Consider the following 16,004-nt stretch of genomic DNA (forward strand, 5'->3'; position numbering starts at 1 on the left):
CGCCCCCGCACGGTGAAAACCACGCCCCCTTCGCAGGCCACGCCCCCCCCCGCGATCCATCGCTCGGCGGGTGGATCGCTCGCCCGGTCTCTCGGCGTGGGGGGGGGGGGGGGGGGAGAGGGAGAGGGAATCGCTCGCTCGGCGCTCGGCGCGCCGCCCTGCGCAGCGCGGCGATGGCGGCCGCCGGGGCGGAGGAGCGGGGCCTGTTCGCCCAGGGGGTGCGGGCGGTGCTGGGCGGTTGGGCCGCGCTGCAGGTGGGGACACGGGGGGGGGGGACAGACGGGACACCGGGGGGGGGACACACGGGACACGGCGGGGGGGGGGGGGGGGGGCCACAGGGAGCCGGGGGAGGGTGGCCCCGGGGGGGGACAGGAGCTTGTGAGGGGGAAAGGGCGACAATGGGGGGGGCCACGGGACCGGGGGGGCCACAGGGAGGCGGGGGAGGGTGGCCCCGGGGGGGGGGAGAGGGGCGTGAGGGTGGGGGGGGGCACAGGGGACATGGGGGGGCCACAGGGAGGCGGGGGAGGGTGGCCCCGGGGGGGGAGAGGGGACATGGGGGGGCCACAGGGAGGCGGGGAGGGTGGCCCCGGGGGGGGACATGGGGGGGGACATGTGACGTGGGGGGGGGGGGGCGACAGGGACCTTTGCGGGGGGGGGGGCGGGGACGGGGGACTAAGGGGGACATGGGGGGGGGGGGCCCATGACACTTTGGGCCCCCCCAGTGACATGGGGTGGGGGGGGGGGGTGGCCACCGACGAGTCCCCGTGGCCACCTTTTGGGGGGGGGGGGGGGGGGAGGGGACGGCGCGGTGACATCCCCCCCCCGTCCCCGTGTCCCCCCCCCGTCCCGTCCCCCCCCCAGCTGGCGGTGGCCCAGGGTTTCGGGGGCCCCCAGAGCCCCGAAAAAGCCGCCTGGTTGGTGGGGGCCCTGCAGGATTTTTTCACCCAAAACGGTGAGTTTCGCCCCTCGTAGCCCGGCCCAGTAGAAACCAGTAGAAACCAGTATGAACCAGTAGCTCCCAGTAGCCTCCCAGTCCAGCCCAGTTCCCCCCCCCAGGCTCTTATTGGCATCTTCCGGTCACGAAATGGGCTTCCCAGTGCCCCCCAGTGCCATCCCAGTAGCTCCCAGTAGAAACCAGTATGAACCAGTAAAAACCGGTATGTCCCCAATAGAAACCAGTAGGTCCCCAGTAGCCTCCCAGTCCCTCCCAGTCCCTCCCAGTCCAGCCCAGTTCCCCCCCCCCAGGCTCTTATTGGCATCTTCCGGTCACGAAATGGGCTTCCCAGTGCCCCCAGTGCCATCCCAGTAGCTCCCAGTAGAAACCAGTATGAACCAGTAAAAACCGGTATGTCCCCAATAGAAACCAGTAGGTCCCCAGTAGCCTCCCAGCCCCTCCCCAGTTCCTCCCAGTCCAGCCCAGTTCCCCCCCCGGGCTCCTATCAGTGTCCAGCACTCATAAAACGGGCTTCCCAGTGCTCCCCAGTCCCGTCCCAGTAGAAACCAGTATGAACCAGTAGCTCCCAGTAGCCTCCCAGCCCCTCCCAGTCCAGCCCGGTTCCCCCCCCGGGCTCTTATTGGCATTTTCCAGTCACGAAATGGGCTTCCCAGTGCCCCCCAGTGCCATCCCAGTAGCTCCCAGTCTCATCCCAGTAGTTCCCAGTAGAAACCAGTATGAACCAGTAAAAACCAGTAGCTCCCAGTAGCCTCCCAGCCCCTCCCCAGTCCCTCCCAGTCCAGCCCAGTTCCCCCCCCGGGCTCCTATCAGCTTCCAGCACTCATAAAACGGGCTTCCCAGTGCTCCCCAGTCCCGTCCCAGTAGAAACCAGTATGAACCAGTATGAACCAGTAGCTCCCAGTAGCCTCCCAGCCCCTCCCAGTCCAGCCCAGTTCCCCCCCCAGGCTCTTATCGGCAATTTTCCAGTCACGAAATGGGCTTCCCAGTGCTCCCCAGTGCCATCCCAGTAGCTCCCAGTAGAAACCAGTATGAACCAGTAGAAACCAGTAGGTCCCCCAGTAGCCTCCCAGTCCCTCCCAGTCCAGCCCAGTTCCCCCCCCGGGCTCCTATCAGCGTCCAGCACTCATAAAACGGGCTTCCCAGTGCTCCCAGTCCCGTCCCAGTAGAAACCAGTATGAACCAGTAGCTCCCAGTAGCCTCCCAGCCCCTCCCAGTCCAGCCCAGTTCCCCCCCCAGGCTCTTATCGGCATCTTCCCGGTCACGAAATGGGCTTCCCAGTGCCCCCCAGTGCCATCCTAGTAGCTCCCAGTCTCATCCCAGTAGCTCCCAGTACAAACCAGTATGAACCAGTAAAAACCAGTATGTCCCCAGTAGAAACCAGTAGGTCCCCAGTAGCCTCCCAGCCCCTCCCCAGTTCCTCCCAGTCCAGCCCAGTTCCCCCCCCGGGCTCCTATCAGCGTCCAGCACTCATAAAACGGGCTTCCCAGTGCTCCCCAGTCCCGTCCCAGTAGAAACCAGTATGAACCAGTATCTCCCAGTAGCCTCCCAGTCCAGCCCAGTTCCCCCCCCAGGCTCTTATCGGCATCTTCCAGTCACGAAATGGGCTTCCCAGTGCCCCCCAGTGCCATCCCAGTAGCTCCCAGTCTCATCCCAGTAGTTCCCAGTAGAAACCAGTATGAACCAGTAAAAACCAGTAGCTCCCAGTAGCCTCCCAGCCCCTCCCAGTCCAGCCCAGTTCCCCCCCCCAGCCTCTTATTGGCATCTTCTGGTCACGAAATGGGCTTCCCAGTGCCCCCCAGTGCCATCCCAGTAGCTCCCAGTCTCATCCCAGTAGTTCCCAGTAGAAACCAGTATGAACCAGTATGAACCAGTAGCTCCCAGTAGCCTCCCCCCCTCCCAGTCCAGCCCAGTTCCCCCCCCAGCCTCTTGTTGGCATCTTCCAGTCACGAAATGGGCTTCCCAGTGCCCCCCAGTGCCCCCGAGTTCCATCCCAGTGTCATCCCAGTGCCCCCCAGTGCCATCCCAGTAGCTCCCAGTGCCTCCCAGTACGTCCCAGTGGGCGGGGTAACCGTGTCCCCCCCAGAGGACCTGGCGGAGGAGGAGGTGGAGGATTTCCTGGCCGAGGTGATGGACAACGAGTTCGACACGGCGGTGGAGGACGGCAGCCTGCAGCTGGTAGGGCCCCAGTAGAAACCAGTATAAACCAGTATAAACCAGTACACCCCCACGAGCTCCCCAGCACCCCCCTCGTCGCTTCCAGTACAGCCCAGTTCCCCCCCCCCCGACTCCGATGGGCGTCCCGGCGCCACCCTGGGTCCCTCCCGGCGCCTCTTAGTCCTCTCCCAGTAGGTTCCAGTATAAACCAGTACGTCCCCAGTAGCCTCCCAGCCCCTTCCCAGTATGTCGCAGGTCGTCCCGGCCCCCCCCCCCACCCCCCCAGTATATCCCAGTCCCCTCCCGGTACGTCCCAGTGCCTCCCAGTCCCCTCCCAGTACATCCCAGTCCCCTCCCAGTATATCCCAGTCCCCCCCAGTTGCTTACCAGTATATCCCAGTCTCTCCCAGTCCCTTCCCAGTACCCTCCCAGTATATCCCAGTGCCTCCCAATCCCCTCCCAGTCCCTTCCCAGTCCCCTCCCAGTATATCCCAGTGCCTCCCAATCCCTTCCCAACCCCCTCCCAGTATATCCCAGTGCGTCCCAGTCCCCTCCCAGTACATCCCAGTGCCTCCCAGTCCCTGCCAATCCCTTCCCAACCCCCCTCCCAGTATATCCCAGCACCTTCCAGTCCCCTCCCAGTATATCCCAGTCACTCCCAGTCCCCTCCCAGTATGTCCCAGTGCCTCCCAATCCCCTCCCAGTATATCCCAGTGCCTCCCAGTCCCTTCCCAGCCCTCTCCCAGTATGTCCCAGTTCCTCCCAATCCCTTCCCAGTCCCCTCCCAGTATATCCCAGTGCCCTCCCAGTGCCCTCCCAGTATATCCCAGTCCCTTCCCAATCCCCTCCCAGTATATCCCAGTCCCTCCCAGTGCCTCCCAATCCCCTCCCAGTATATCCCAGTCGCCTCCCAGTACATCCCAGTGCCTCCCAGTCCCTGCCAATCCCTTCCCAATCCCCTCCCAGTGTATCCCAGTGCCCCCCAGTGCCTTCCCAGCCCCTCCCAGTATGGCCCAGTCCCTCCCAGCCCCCGCCCAGTCCCCTCCCAGTATGTCCCAGTCCCCTCCCAGTCCCTCCCAGTCCCTCCCAGTGCCTCCTAGTCCCCTCCCAGCCCCTCCCAGTCCCTCCCAGTATATCCCAGTCCTCTCCCAGTCCCCTTCCAGTGTATCCCAGTGCCTCCCAGTCCCCTCCCAGTATGTCCCAGTCCCTCCCAGTCCTTCCCAGTGCCTCCTAGTCCCCTCCCAGCCCCTCCCAGTCCCTCCCAGTATATCCCAGTGCCTCCCAGTCCTCTCCCAGTCCCTTCCCAGTCCCCTCCCAGTATGTCCCAGTCCCTTCCCAGTCCCCTCCCAGTATGTCCCAGTCCCCTCCCAGTCCCTCCCAGTATGTCCCAGCCCCTCCCAGTCCCTCCCAGTATATCCCAGTGCCTCCCAGTCCTCTCCCAGTCCCTTCCCAGTCCCCTCCCAGTATGTCCCAGTCCCCTCCCAGTCCCTCCCAGTATGTCCCAGCCCCTCCCAGTCCCTCCCAGTATATCCCAGTGCCTCCCAGTCCCTTCCCAGTCCCCTCCCAGTGTATTCCAGTGCCTCCCAGTCCCCTCCCAGTCCCCTCCCAGTCCCTCCCAGTATGTCCCAGTCCCTCCCAGTGCCTCCTAGTCCCCTCCCAGCCCCTCCCACTCCCTCCCAGTATATCCCAGTCCCTCCCAGTATGTCACAGTCCCTCCCCAGCCTCCTCCCAGTGCCTCCCAGTGCCTCCCAGTGCCTCCCAGTATCCCCCCTCCCCGCAGGTGAGCCGGCAGCTGGTGTCGCTCTTCGCCCGGGCGCGGGGGGGGGAGGCGGGGGGGGAGGCGGGGGAGGGGCTGGGGGTGCTCCCCCCCCCCCAGGTCCCCGTCCCCCCCCCGGCGTGTCCCCCTCCCCCCCCCCCGCCGGCCTCCCCCCGGGGGGGGGCGAGGAGGAGGAGAGCGAGGAGGAGGAGGAGGTGAGGTCGCCGATGATGTCATCGGAACGGGCGGGGACGCGCCGATGATGTCACTTTTATTGGGGGGGGGGGGGGCTGCCGGTGGTGATGTCATCAAGCAGCGATGATGTCATGGACGGGGGGGAGGCCGGCCAATGGGGCAGTGGTGATGTCATCAAATACGGCGGGGGGGGGGGTGACGTCAGCAAGCTGGGGGCGGGGCAGTGATGATGTCACCACGCGGAGGGGAGGGCACGGTGATGATGTCATCAAGCTGCTGGGGGGGGGAGTGATGATGTCATCGAGCGTGGGGGGGGGGTGGCGATGATGTCAGCGGGTTGCGGGGGGGGGCGGGGCTTTGCCGGGGGGGGGGGGGGGGCAGTGATGATGTCACGGCCCGGGGGGGGGGGGGGGGGGGCTGCTGATGTCATTGACTCGGGGGCGGGCACTGATGACGTCACGGGGTGGGGGGGGTGATGTCATCAAAAGGGCGGGGACACACCCGCGGGGGGGGGGGGGGGGGGGCTGTGTCACTCAATGAGGGGGTGGGACGTGATGGTGATGTCATGGGGGGGGTGGTGACGCTGATGACGTCATCCCCCCTCCCCCCCCCCCCCCCCAGGCGATGGAGTGCGGCCCCGCCCCTCCCCCCTCGACGGCTGGACCCTGGTGCGAAGGCGGCGCTGAGGGGGGGGGGGGGGCGGGGCCCCTCCCCGCCCCTCCCCCCACCCTGCCCCGCCCCTCCCCCACCCCGACCCCCCCCCCATCCCCCCGTGGGGGGGAGGGGCGGGAATAAAGGCCCCGCCCCCCCCCGTTTTGGGGGGGGGGGGAGGGGCGGGAAGAGGCGGCCTGTGGTTTGTTATGGGGGGGGCGCGGGGGGGGGGGGGGGGGGGGGGGCGAAAGGGGCCCCTCCCATTATAACCCAGTATAGCCCAGTGCCTCCCAGAGCCCTCCCAGTATGTCCCAGAGCCCTCCCAGTATAGCCCGGTGCCCCAAGACCCCCCCTCCCGGTGCCTCCCAGTATAACCCAGTGCCCCTAGAGCCATCCCAGTGCCTCCCAGTATAACCCAGTGCCTCCCAGTATAGCCCAGTGCCTCCCAGAGCCCATCCCAGTATGACCCAGACCCCTCCCAGTATAACCCAGTGCCCCCAGAGCCCATCCCAGTATGTCCCAGACCCCTCCCAGTATAGCCCAGTGCCCCCCAGAGCCCATCCCAATTCCTCCCAGTATAGCCCAGTGCTTCCAGAGCCCATCCCAGTATGTCCCAGACCCCTCCCAGTATAGCCCAGTGCCCCCCAGAGCCAGCCCAGTGCCTCCCAGTGTAGCCCAGTGCCTCCCAGTATAGCCCAGTGCCCCCCAGAGCCCTCCCAGTATGTCCCAGAGCCGTCCCAGTATAGCCCAGTGCCCCCCAGAGCCATCCCAGTGCCTCCCAGTATAGCCCAGTGCCCCCCAGACCCCTCCCAGTATGTCCCAGACCCCTCCCAGTATAGCCCAGTGCCCCAAGACCCCATCCCAGTATAACCCAGTGCCTCCCAGACCCATCCTAGTCCCTCCCAGTGCCTCCCAGTACAGCCCAGGGGTCCCAAAGCCCGTCCCAGTGCCTCCCAGTATAACCCAGTATATCCCGACGCCTCCCAGACCTCTCCCAGTCCCTCCCAGTATATTCCAGTATAGCCCAGTGCCCCCCAGAGTGCCTCCCAGAGCCCTCCCAGTATAGCCCAGTGCCCCCCAGAGCCAGCCCAGTGCCTCCCAGTATAACCCAGTGCCTCCCAGACCCCTGCCAGTATCTCCCAGTATATCCCAGTGCCTCCCAGTATAACTCAGTGCCTCCCAGACCCCTCCCAGTGCCTCCCAGTATATCCCAGTGCCTCCCAGAGCCCTCCCAGTATGTCCCAGAGCCCTCCCAGTATAGCCCAGTGCCCCAAGACCCCATCCCAGTGCCTCCCAGTATATCCCAGTGCCCCCCAGACCCCTCCCAGTATGTCCCAGAACCCTCCCAGTATAACCCAGTGCCCCCCAGACCCCTCCCAGTATGTCCCAGACCCCTCCCAGTGTAGCCCAGTGCCCCCCAGAGCCCATCCCAGTGCCTCCCAGTATAACCCAGCCCCCACTGGTGCCCCTCAGTCCATCTCCAGAGCGTCCCAGTCGCTCCCAGTACATCCCAGTGCCCCCAGTCCGACCTCCTTCCCCGCCCCTTCCAAGATGGCGCCCTGAGGGAGCGTCTCCACGGCAACGGGTGGGCGGGGCCACCCCGCGCCCGCCGATTGGCCGCCGCCTGCGCGGCAAAGGGGGGGGGGGGGGGAGAGGAGAGGGGGCGGTGCCGCGCGGCGATTGGCCGGCGGCGGCGGGGTGGGCGGGGCGCGGCGGGAGCGCGGGAAGAGATGGCGGCGGGACGGCTGGAGCGCGCGCGGGGGTGAGCTCCCCTCAGGGGCGGCCGCCATCTTGGCCCACGGCGGGGGGACGGGGGGGGGGGGGTGTCCCCGTGTCCCCACGCGTGTCCCTTGGGGCGGGGGGGTGTCCCCCTGTCCCTGAGGGGTCCCCGTGTCCCCACGCGTGTCCCTGAGGGGGGCTCCGGCTCCTCACGCCTGTCCCTGAGGGGTCTCAGTGTCCCCACGCGTGTCCCTGAGGGGTCCCCGGAGGGCTCTGGGGTGTCCCCGTGTCCCCACGCGTGTCCCTGAGGGCGCTCCGGATCCTCACGCCTGTCCCTGGGGGGTCTCTGGGGTGGCTCCGTGTCCCTGAGGGGTCCCCGGGGGCCTCTGGGGTGTCCCCGTGTCCCCACGCGTGTCCCCAAGGGATCCCCGGATCCCCATGCCTGTCCCTGAGGGGTCCCCGTGTCCCCACGCGTGTCCCTGAGGGGTCCCCGGGGGGCTCTGGGCTGTCCCCGTGTCCCCACGCGTGTCCCTCAGGGGGCTCCATGGCCCCACGCGTGTCCCTCAGGGGGTCTCAGTGTCCCCACGCGTGTCCTTAGCATGTCCCTGGCTTGTCCCCACACGTCCCCATGTCCCCACGCGTGTCCTTAGTGTGTCCCTGGTGTGTCCCCACGCGTGTCCTTAGCGTGTCCCTGGTGTGTCCCCACGCGTGTCCTTAGCGTGTCCCTGGCATGTCCCTGGCATGTCCCCACATGACCCCGTGTCCCCACGCGTGTCCTTAGCGTGTCCCTGGCATGTCCCCATGCGTCCCCATGTCCCCACGCGTGGCCTTAGCGTGTCCCCATATGTCCCCACATCCCCATGTGTGTCTTTAGCATGTCCCTGGCGTGTCCTCATGTCTCCACGCGTGTCCTTAGCCTGTGCCTGACTTGTCCCCACGCGTCCCCATGTCCCCATGCGTGTCCTTAGTGTGTCCCTGGCGTGTCCCCACGCGTCCTCATGTCCCCACGTGTGTCCCTGGTGTGTCCCCACGCGTGTCCTTGGCCTGTCCCTGGCATGTCCCCACGTGTCCCCATGTCTCCACGCATGTCCTTAGCGTGTCCCTGGTGTGTCCTCATGTGTCCTTATGTCCCCACGTGTGTCCTTAGCGTGTCCCCACCTGTCCCCATGCCCCATATGTGTCCTTAACGTGTCCCTGACATGTCCCCACGTGTCCTTCTGTCCCCACACGTGTCCTTGGCATGTCCCTGGCATGTCCCCATGCGTCCCTGTGTGCCCATGCATGTCCTTAGCGTGTCCCTGGCGTGTCCCCACACGTCCCCGTGTCCCCGGTGTGTCCCCACGTGTATCCTTAGCGTGTCCCTGGCATGTCCCCACGCGTGTCTGTAGCATGTCCCTGGTATGTCCTCATGTCCCCATGTGTCCCTGTGTCCCCACATGTATCCTTAGTGTGTCCCTGGCGTGTCCCCATGCGTCCCCATGTCCCCACGCGTGACCTTGGTGTGTCCCCATATGTCCCCACGTCCCCATGTGTGTCCTTAGCATGTCCCTGGCGTGACCCCATGTCCCCACGTGTGCCCTTAGCGTGTCCCTGGTGTGTCCCCATGTGTCCTCATGTCCCCACGCGTGTCTTTAATATGTCCCCACGTGTCCCCATATCCCCACATGCGCCCTTAGCGTGTTCCTGGCGTGTCCCCATGTCCCCACACATGTCCTTAGCGTGTCCCTGGTGTGTCCCCATGTGTCCCCGTGTCCCCACACGTGTCCCTGGCATGTCCCCACTTGTCCCCATGTCCCCACGCGTGTCCTTAGCGTGTCCCTGGCATGTCCCCACGTGTCCCCATGTCCCCATGCGTGTCCTTAGCGTGTCCCTGGCATGTCCCCACGTGTCCCCATGCCCCATATGTGCCCTTAGCGTGTCCCTGGCGTGTCCCCACATGTCTTTCTGTCCCCATGCGTGTCCTTAGCGTGTCCCTGGCATGTCCCCACGTGTCCCCGTGTCCCCACATGTGTCCTTAGCATGTCCTTAGTGTGTCCCCACGTCCCCACGCATGTCCTTAGTGTGTCCCCACGTGTCCCCGTGTCCCCATGCGTGTCCTTAGTGTGTCCCATGCGTGTTCCCACGTGTCCTTAGTGTGTCCCTGTCACGTCCCCATGTGTCCCCATGTCCCCACACGTGTCCTTAGCGTGTCCCTGGGGAGTCCTCATGTGTCCCCATGTCCGCATGCGTGTCTTTAACGTGTCCCTGGCGTGTCCCCACGTGTCCCCATGCCCAATATGTGCCCTTAGCATGTCAGTGGCGTGTCCCCACATGTCCTTTTGTCCCCATGCGTGTCCTTAGTGTGTCCCTGGCATGTCCCCATGTGTCCCCGTGTCCCCACACGTGTCTTTAACGTGTCCCTGGCGTGTCCCCACGTGTCCCCGTGTCCCCACACGTGTCCCTGGCATGTCCCCACGTGTCCCCCTGTCCCCATGCGTGTCCTTAGCGTGTCCCTGGCGTGTCCCCAGGGTGCTGGCGGCGCTGGAGGCCGCCGTGGCCTTGGAAGAGGAGGACGGCGACGTCCCGGCCCCCGTCCTGGTTGAGCATCTGGTGGTGAGACCCACGGCTGCCCCACGGCCGCCCCACGGCCCCCATATCTGCCCCATGGCACCCACAGCTGCCCCACAGCTGCCCCACAGTACCCGTGGCTGCCCCACGGCTGCCTCATGTCACCCACAGCTGCCTCACAACTGCCCCATAGCTGCCCCACGGCTCCCCACAGCAGCCCCATGGCTGCCCCACAGCACCTGTATTTGCCCCACAGCACCCCCAGCTGCCCCACAGCACCCCATAACTGCCGTGCGGTGCCCCACAACTGCCTCATACCTGCCCCATAACTGCCCCACAGCACCCATACGTGCCCAACAGCACCCACAGCTGCCCCATAGCTGCCCCACAACTGCCCCGCAGCATCCGAAACTGCCCTGTACCTGCCCCATAGCGCCCTGAAACTGCCCCACAGCGCCCACAACTGCCCCACAACTGCTGCATGGTGGCCTGAAACCGCCCCACAGCCCCTGAAACTGCCCCACAACTGCCCCATAGTGCTCTGAAACTGCCCCACGGCACCCAGAACTGCCCCACAGCCCCTGAAACTGCCCCGCAACTGCCCCATAGTGCCCCGAAACCCCCCCACAGCCCCTGAAACTGCCCCACAACTGCCCCATAGTGCCCTGGAACCGCCTCACAGCACCTAGAACTGCCCCACAACTGCCCCATAGTGGCCTGAAACCCCCCCACAGCCCCTGAAACTGCCCCACAACTGCCCCATAGTGGCCTGAAACCCCCCCACAGCCCCTGAAACTGCCCCATAACTGCCCCATAGTGGCCTGAAACTGCCCCATAGTGCCCTGAAACCACCCCACAGCCCCTGAAACTGCCCCACAGCTGCCCCATAGTGGCCTGAAACCGCCCCACGGTGCCCCACAACTGCCCCCCAACCCCCCCCATTTGCCCCCCAACCCCCTCTGACCCCCGCATTCCCCCCCCAACCCCTCCCCTTTTGCCCCCTAACCCTCCCTTTGCCCGCCCCCCCCATTTTTACCCCCCCGTATCTGCCCCATTGACCCCTCCAACTTGCCCCTCGACCCCACCCCCCCGCCCCCTAACCCCCTCTCTGCCCCCCAACTGCCCCCCCCCCCCCCCCCCCCCCAGGACACCCGGCGGAAGCAGAAGCTGCTGCTGACCCAGCTGCGGGTGCTGCGGCGCCTCCTGGGGCTCATCCAGAACCCGGGACCCCCCCCGGACCCCCCCGACCTCGGTGAGGGCCCCCCCACGGACCCCTGGGGCCCCCCCGCCCCGACACCCCCCCCCCCCTCCCCAAATCCTTGGGCTCCCCCTCACCCCCCCCAAACCACTGCCCCCCCCCCTCCCCCCGACACCCCCCAACCACTGAGTCCCCCCCCCCAAACTCCTGCCCCCCCCTGACCCCCCCCCGAACCCCTGGGCCCCCCCTAAACCTCCCCCCCAAACCCCTGGCCCCCCCCTGACGGTCCCCCCTAAACCACTGGGCCCCCCCCCCGACCACCCCCCGAACCACAGGGTCCCCCCTAATCCCCCCCCCCAAAAACTCCTGGCACCCCCCGACCCCCCCACCCCCCCCCCCGAACCCCTGGGCCCCCCCTAATCCCCCCCCAAACCCCTGGCCCCCCCTGACCCCCCCCCCAACCATTGAGTCCTCCCTAATTCTGCCCCCCCCCCAACTCCTGGCCCCCCCCGGCCCTCCCCGAACCCCTGGCCCCCCCCGACGGTCCCCCCTAAACCACTGGGCCCCCCCCGACCCCCCCCCGAAACCCCTGGAGCCCCCCTAAACCCCCCCCCCAAACTCCTGGCCCCCCTCGACCCCTCCCCGAACCCCTGGGCCCCCCCTAAACCCCCCCCCCAAACTCCTGCCCCCCCACCCCGGTCCCCCCCGAACCCCTGGGCCCCCCCTAAACCCCCCCTCCCCAAACCCCTGGCCTCCCCCGACCCCCCCTGGACCCCTGGGCCCCCCTAAACCCCCCCCTCCCCAAACTCCTGCCCCCCCCCCGGCCCCCCCGGGCTGACGGAACAGCACCCCCCCGCAGGCCGGGCGGGGGCGCAGGCGCGGAGCCGCTGGCGGGGGCTGAAGTCGGGGTACGGGGGGGCCCTGGGGGCCCTGGGGGGGGCCCTGAGCCCCGCCCTCCCCCCCCTGCGCCGCGGGCGGGGCCTGGGGCGCGGCTGGGGGGGGCCCTGGAGGCGCGGCTGCGGCAGGTACCTGGGGGGGGCTATGGGTGCTGGGGGGGGGGGGGTGTCCTGGGGGGGTTCTGTGGGTGCTGGGGGGGGGATTAGGGGTGCTGGGGGGGGTCCTGGGGGGTTCCGTGGGCGCTGGGGGGGCCCTGGGGGGGTTCTGTGGGTGCTGGGGGGAGGATTAGGGGTGCTGGGGGGGTTCTGGGGGGTTCTGTGGGTGCTGGGGGGAGGATTAGGGGTGCTGGGGGGGTTCTGGGGGGGTTCTGTGGGTGCTGGGGGGGGGATTAGGGGTGCTGGGGGGGGTCCTGGGGGGTTCTGTGGGTGCTGGGGGGGGGATTAGGGGTGCTGGAGGGGGCCCTGGGGGGGGCTGTGGGTGCTGGGGGTCCCTGGGGGGGTCTGTGGGTGCTGGGGGGGGGATTAGGGGTCCTGGGGGGGTTCCATGAGTGCTGGGGGGCGTGTCTATGGGTGCTGGGGGGGGGGATTAGGGGTGCTGGGGGGGTTCCGTGGGTGCAGGGGGGGATTTGGGGGGGGTCCTGGGGGGAGCTGTGGGTGCTGGGGGGGTCTGGGGGGGGGCTGTGGGTGCTGGGGGGGATTTGGGGGGGGGGTCCTGGGGGGAGCTGTGGGTGCTGGGGGACTCCATGAGTGCTGGGGGGGGGATTAGGGGTGCTGGGGGGGGTCTGGGGGGGGTTCTGTGGGTGCTGGGGGGGGGGGGCCCTGGGGGGGGCTGTGGGTGCTGGGGGGGTTCTGTGGGTGCAGGGGGGGTCCTGGGGGGAGCTGTGGGTGCTGGGGGGGGGATTAGGAGTGCTGGGGGGGTCCGGGGGGGGCTGTGGGTGCTGGGGGGGGGGGGATTAGGGGTGCTGGGGGGGTTCCGTGGGTGCTGGGGGGGGCCTGTGGGTGCTGTTGTTGGGGGGGGGGGGTGTCTCCCATGGGTGCCCCCCCCAGCTGCGGGAGCTGCGGGAGAAGCTGCGCGAGGCCGAGGGGCGCCGGGACCAGGTGAGACCCCCCCCCCCGTGTCCCGTCCCCCCCCCCCCAAAAAAAAGGGGACCCGGGCCTTCGAGTGGGGGGGGGACGACGACGACGACCGCCCCCCAGGGTGGGTGCTGGGTGGCCCCCCCCCCACCCTGGGGGCACCCAGGTGTCTTGGGGGGGGGGGATGGACACTCAGAGGGATCCCAGGCACCTGGCGGGGGGGGCAGGGGGTCCTGGGGGGGGGGGGGAAACCCCGGGGGGGGGGGACAAGGACGGGGGGGGGGATGGACACCCCGGGGGGGGGCACAGAGGGGTCCTGTGGGGGGGGGGTTGGGTAGAGGGTCCTGGGGGGGGGCAGGGGGTGGCGGGGGGGTCCCGGGGGGGTCCCGGGGGGGGGCGCAGAGGGGACTCAGCCGTGTTGGGGGGGGGGTTGGGGGGGGGGCGCAGTTGCGGCAGGACCTGGCTCGGGCCCGGAGCGACTGGAGCCGCCGGCGGGGGACACTGGGGCAGCGGCGGGGGGCGGCCGGCAGGTGAGGGGGGGGGCAAAGGCCGGGGGGGGGGTCGGGGGGGGGGCCAGGAGCTCGGGGGGGGGGGGTCGGGGGGGGTCAGTGGCAACTGGGGGGTACTGGGAGGCTACTGGGAGGGACGCAGGGGGTCGGGGAGGGGGGGAATTGGGGGGGGGACAGGGAATGGGGGGGGTCCAGGAGCTGGGGGGGGGCTCAGGAGTTGGGGGGGGGGGGTCAGGGGGGGTCCAGGAGCTCGGGGGGGGGGGTCGGGGGGGGTCAGTGGCAACTGGGGGATACTGGGAGGCTACTGGGAGGGACTCAAGGGTTCAGGGAGGGGGGGAATTGGGGGGGGGACAGGGAATGGGGGGGGGCGGGGGGGGTCCAGGGGGGGTCCAGGAGCTCGGGGGGGGGGGTCAGGGGGGGTCAGTGGCAACTGGGGGGTACTGGGAGGCTACTGGGAGGGACGCAGGGGGTTGGGGAGGGGGGGAATTGGGGGGGGGACAGGGAATGGGGGGGGTCCAGGAGCTGGGGGGGGGCTCAGGAGTTGGGGGGGGGGTCAGGGGGGGTCCAGGAGCTCGGGGGGGGGGGGTCGGGGGGGGGTCACTGGCAACTGGGGGGTACTGGGCGGCTACTGGGAGGGACTCAAGGGTTTAGGGAGGGGGGAACTGGGGGGGGGACAGGGAATGGGGGCGTCGGGGGGGGTCCAGGGGGGGTCCAGGAGCTGGGGGGGGGTCAGGGGGGGTCCAGGAGCTCCGGGGGGGGGGTGGGGGGGCGGTTCTGGGCAACTGGGGGGTACTGGGCGGCTACTGGGAGGGACTCAAGAGTTCAGGGAAGGGGGAACTGGGGGGGGGCTCAGGAGTTGGGGGGGGGGGTCAGGGGGGGTCCAGGAGCTCGGGGGGGGGGGGGTCGGGGGGGGTCAGTGGCAACTGGGGGGTACTGGGCGGCTACTGGGAGGGACTCAAGGGTTCAGGGAGGGGGGGAATTGGGGGGGGGACAGGGAATGGGGGGGTCGGGGGGGGTCCAGGGGGGGTCCAGGAGCTGGGGGGGGGTCAGGGGGGGTCCAGGAGCTCCGGGGGGGGGGTGGGGGGGCGGTTCTGGGCAACTGGGGGATACTGGGAGGCTACTGGGAGGGACTCAAGAGTTCAGGGAGGGGGGAACTGGGAGGGGAACAGGGACTGGGGGGGTCGGGGGGGTCCAGGAGCTGGGGGGGGGCTCAGGAGTTGGGGGGGGGGGGTCAGGGGGGTCCAGGGGCTCGGGGGGGGGGGGGTAAGGGGGGGTCAGTGGCAACTGGGGGGTACTGGGAGGCTACTGGGAGGGACTCGAGGGTTCAGGGAGGGGGGAATTGGGGGGGGACAGGGAATGGGGGGTCCGGGGGGGGGTCTAGGGGCTGGGGGGGGGCTCAGGAGTTGGGGGGGGGGGTCAGGGGGGGTCCAGGAGCTCGGGGGGGGGGGTCGGGGGGGGTCAGTGGCAACTGGGGGTTACTGGGCGGCTACTGGGAGGGACTCAAGGGTTCAGGGAGGGGGGGAATTGGGGGGGGACAGGGAATGGGGGGGTCGGGGGGGGTCCAGGGGGGGTCCAGGAGCTGGGGGGGGTCAGGGGGGGTCCAGGAGCTCCGGGGGGGGGGTGGGGGGGCGGTTCTGGGCAACTGGGGGATACTGGGAGGCTACTGGGAGGGACTCAAGAGTTCAGGGAGGGGGGAACTGGGAGGGGAACAGGGACTGGGGGGGTCGGGGGGGGTCCAGGAGCTGGGGGGGGGCTCAGGAGTTGGGGGGGGGGGGTCAGGGGGGGTCCAGGGGCTCGGGGGGGGGGGGTAAGGGGGGGTCAGTGGCAACTGGGGGGTACTGGGAGGCTACTGGGAGGGACTCGAGGGTTCAGGGAGGGGGGAATTGGGGGGGGGACAGGGAATGGGGGGTCCGGGGGGGGGTCTAGGGGCTGGGGGGGGGCTCAGGAGTTGGGGGGGGGGGTCAGGGGGGGTCCAGGAGCTCGGGGGGGGGGGGTCGGGGGGGGTCAGTGGCAACTGGGGGTTACTGGGCGGCTACTGGGAGGGACTCAAGGGTTCAGGGAGGGGGGATCTGGGGGGGGGACAGGGAATGGGGGGGTCGGGGGGGGTCCAGGGTCTCCGGGGGGGGGTCCCAGTTGTGGGTGACCCCCCCGTGGTGCGGGTGCAGGGCGGAGGCCGGGTGCCGCCTCTACCAGCGGCTGACGGGGGTGCGGGTGCTGCCCCCCCCCGCCCCGGGCGCCCCCCAAGTGGAGCTGGAGCTGGGGCCCCCCCCGGGCCCCCCCGACGACCTGCCCCCCCTGCGCCTGCGCCCCCTCCCCGGGGGGGGGTTCAGCCTGCGGGTGAGACTGGGAG

General features: G+C 69.1%; 2 protein-coding genes across 2 annotated transcripts; both read left to right on the plus strand.

Moving 5' to 3' along the window:
* Window positions 1–125: 125 nt before the first annotated feature.
* Window positions 126–7,274, plus strand: LOC141737069 (uncharacterized). The gene is made up of 6 exons (XM_074571684.1): window positions 126–254; window positions 862–952; window positions 3,039–3,130; window positions 4,890–5,080; window positions 5,682–5,913; window positions 7,185–7,274. The coding sequence occupies exons 1-6, from the start codon at window positions 174–176 to the stop codon at window positions 7,272–7,274; spliced, it is 777 nt and encodes a 258-aa protein (XP_074427785.1). The 5' UTR covers window positions 126–173.
* Window positions 7,275–7,438: 164 nt separating this feature from the next.
* On the plus strand, window positions 7,439–15,973 carry ZWINT (ZW10 interacting kinetochore protein). The gene is made up of 7 exons (XM_074571683.1): window positions 7,439–7,473; window positions 9,938–10,022; window positions 11,124–11,229; window positions 12,035–12,200; window positions 13,119–13,169; window positions 13,593–13,675; window positions 15,820–15,973. Exons 1-7 carry the CDS (start codon window positions 7,442–7,444, stop codon window positions 15,852–15,854), a joined length of 558 nt encoding a protein of 185 aa, XP_074427784.1. The 5' UTR covers window positions 7,439–7,441; the 3' UTR covers window positions 15,855–15,973.
* The last annotated feature ends 31 nt before the right edge of the window (window positions 15,974–16,004 follow it).

Source organism: Larus michahellis, unplaced genomic scaffold (genome assembly GCF_964199755.1).
Source record: "Larus michahellis unplaced genomic scaffold, bLarMic1.1 SCAFFOLD_373, whole genome shotgun sequence".
Classification (NCBI taxonomy): domain Eukaryota; kingdom Metazoa; phylum Chordata; class Aves; order Charadriiformes; family Laridae; genus Larus; species Larus michahellis.

What these genes read in the sequence shown, in the direction of transcription:
- LOC141737069 (XM_074571684.1), top strand. Translation starts at nt 174, where the DNA reads ATGGCGGCCGCCGGGGCGGAGGAGCGGGGCCTGTTCGCCCAGGGGGTG. An exon ending in GGATTTTTTCACCCAAAACG is followed by an intron (nt 953 to 3,038) that starts GTGAGTTTCGCC and finishes TGTCCCCCCCAG; the next exon opens with AGGACCTGGCGGAGGAGGAG. An exon ending in GCGGGAAGAGGCGGCCTGTG is followed by an intron (nt 5,914 to 7,184) that starts GTTTGTTATGGG and finishes GGTGCCCCTCAG; the next exon opens with TCCATCTCCAGAGCGTCCCA.
- ZWINT (XM_074571683.1), top strand. Translation starts at nt 7,442, where the DNA reads ATGGCGGCGGGACGGCTGGAGCGCGCGCGGGG. An exon ending in CCCGGACCCCCCCGACCTCG is followed by an intron (nt 11,230 to 12,034) that starts GTGAGGGCCCCC and finishes ACCCCCCCGCAG; the next exon opens with GCCGGGCGGGGGCGCAGGCG. An exon ending in CCGAGGGGCGCCGGGACCAG is followed by an intron (nt 13,170 to 13,592) that starts GTGAGACCCCCC and finishes GGGGGGGCGCAG; the next exon opens with TTGCGGCAGGACCTGGCTCG.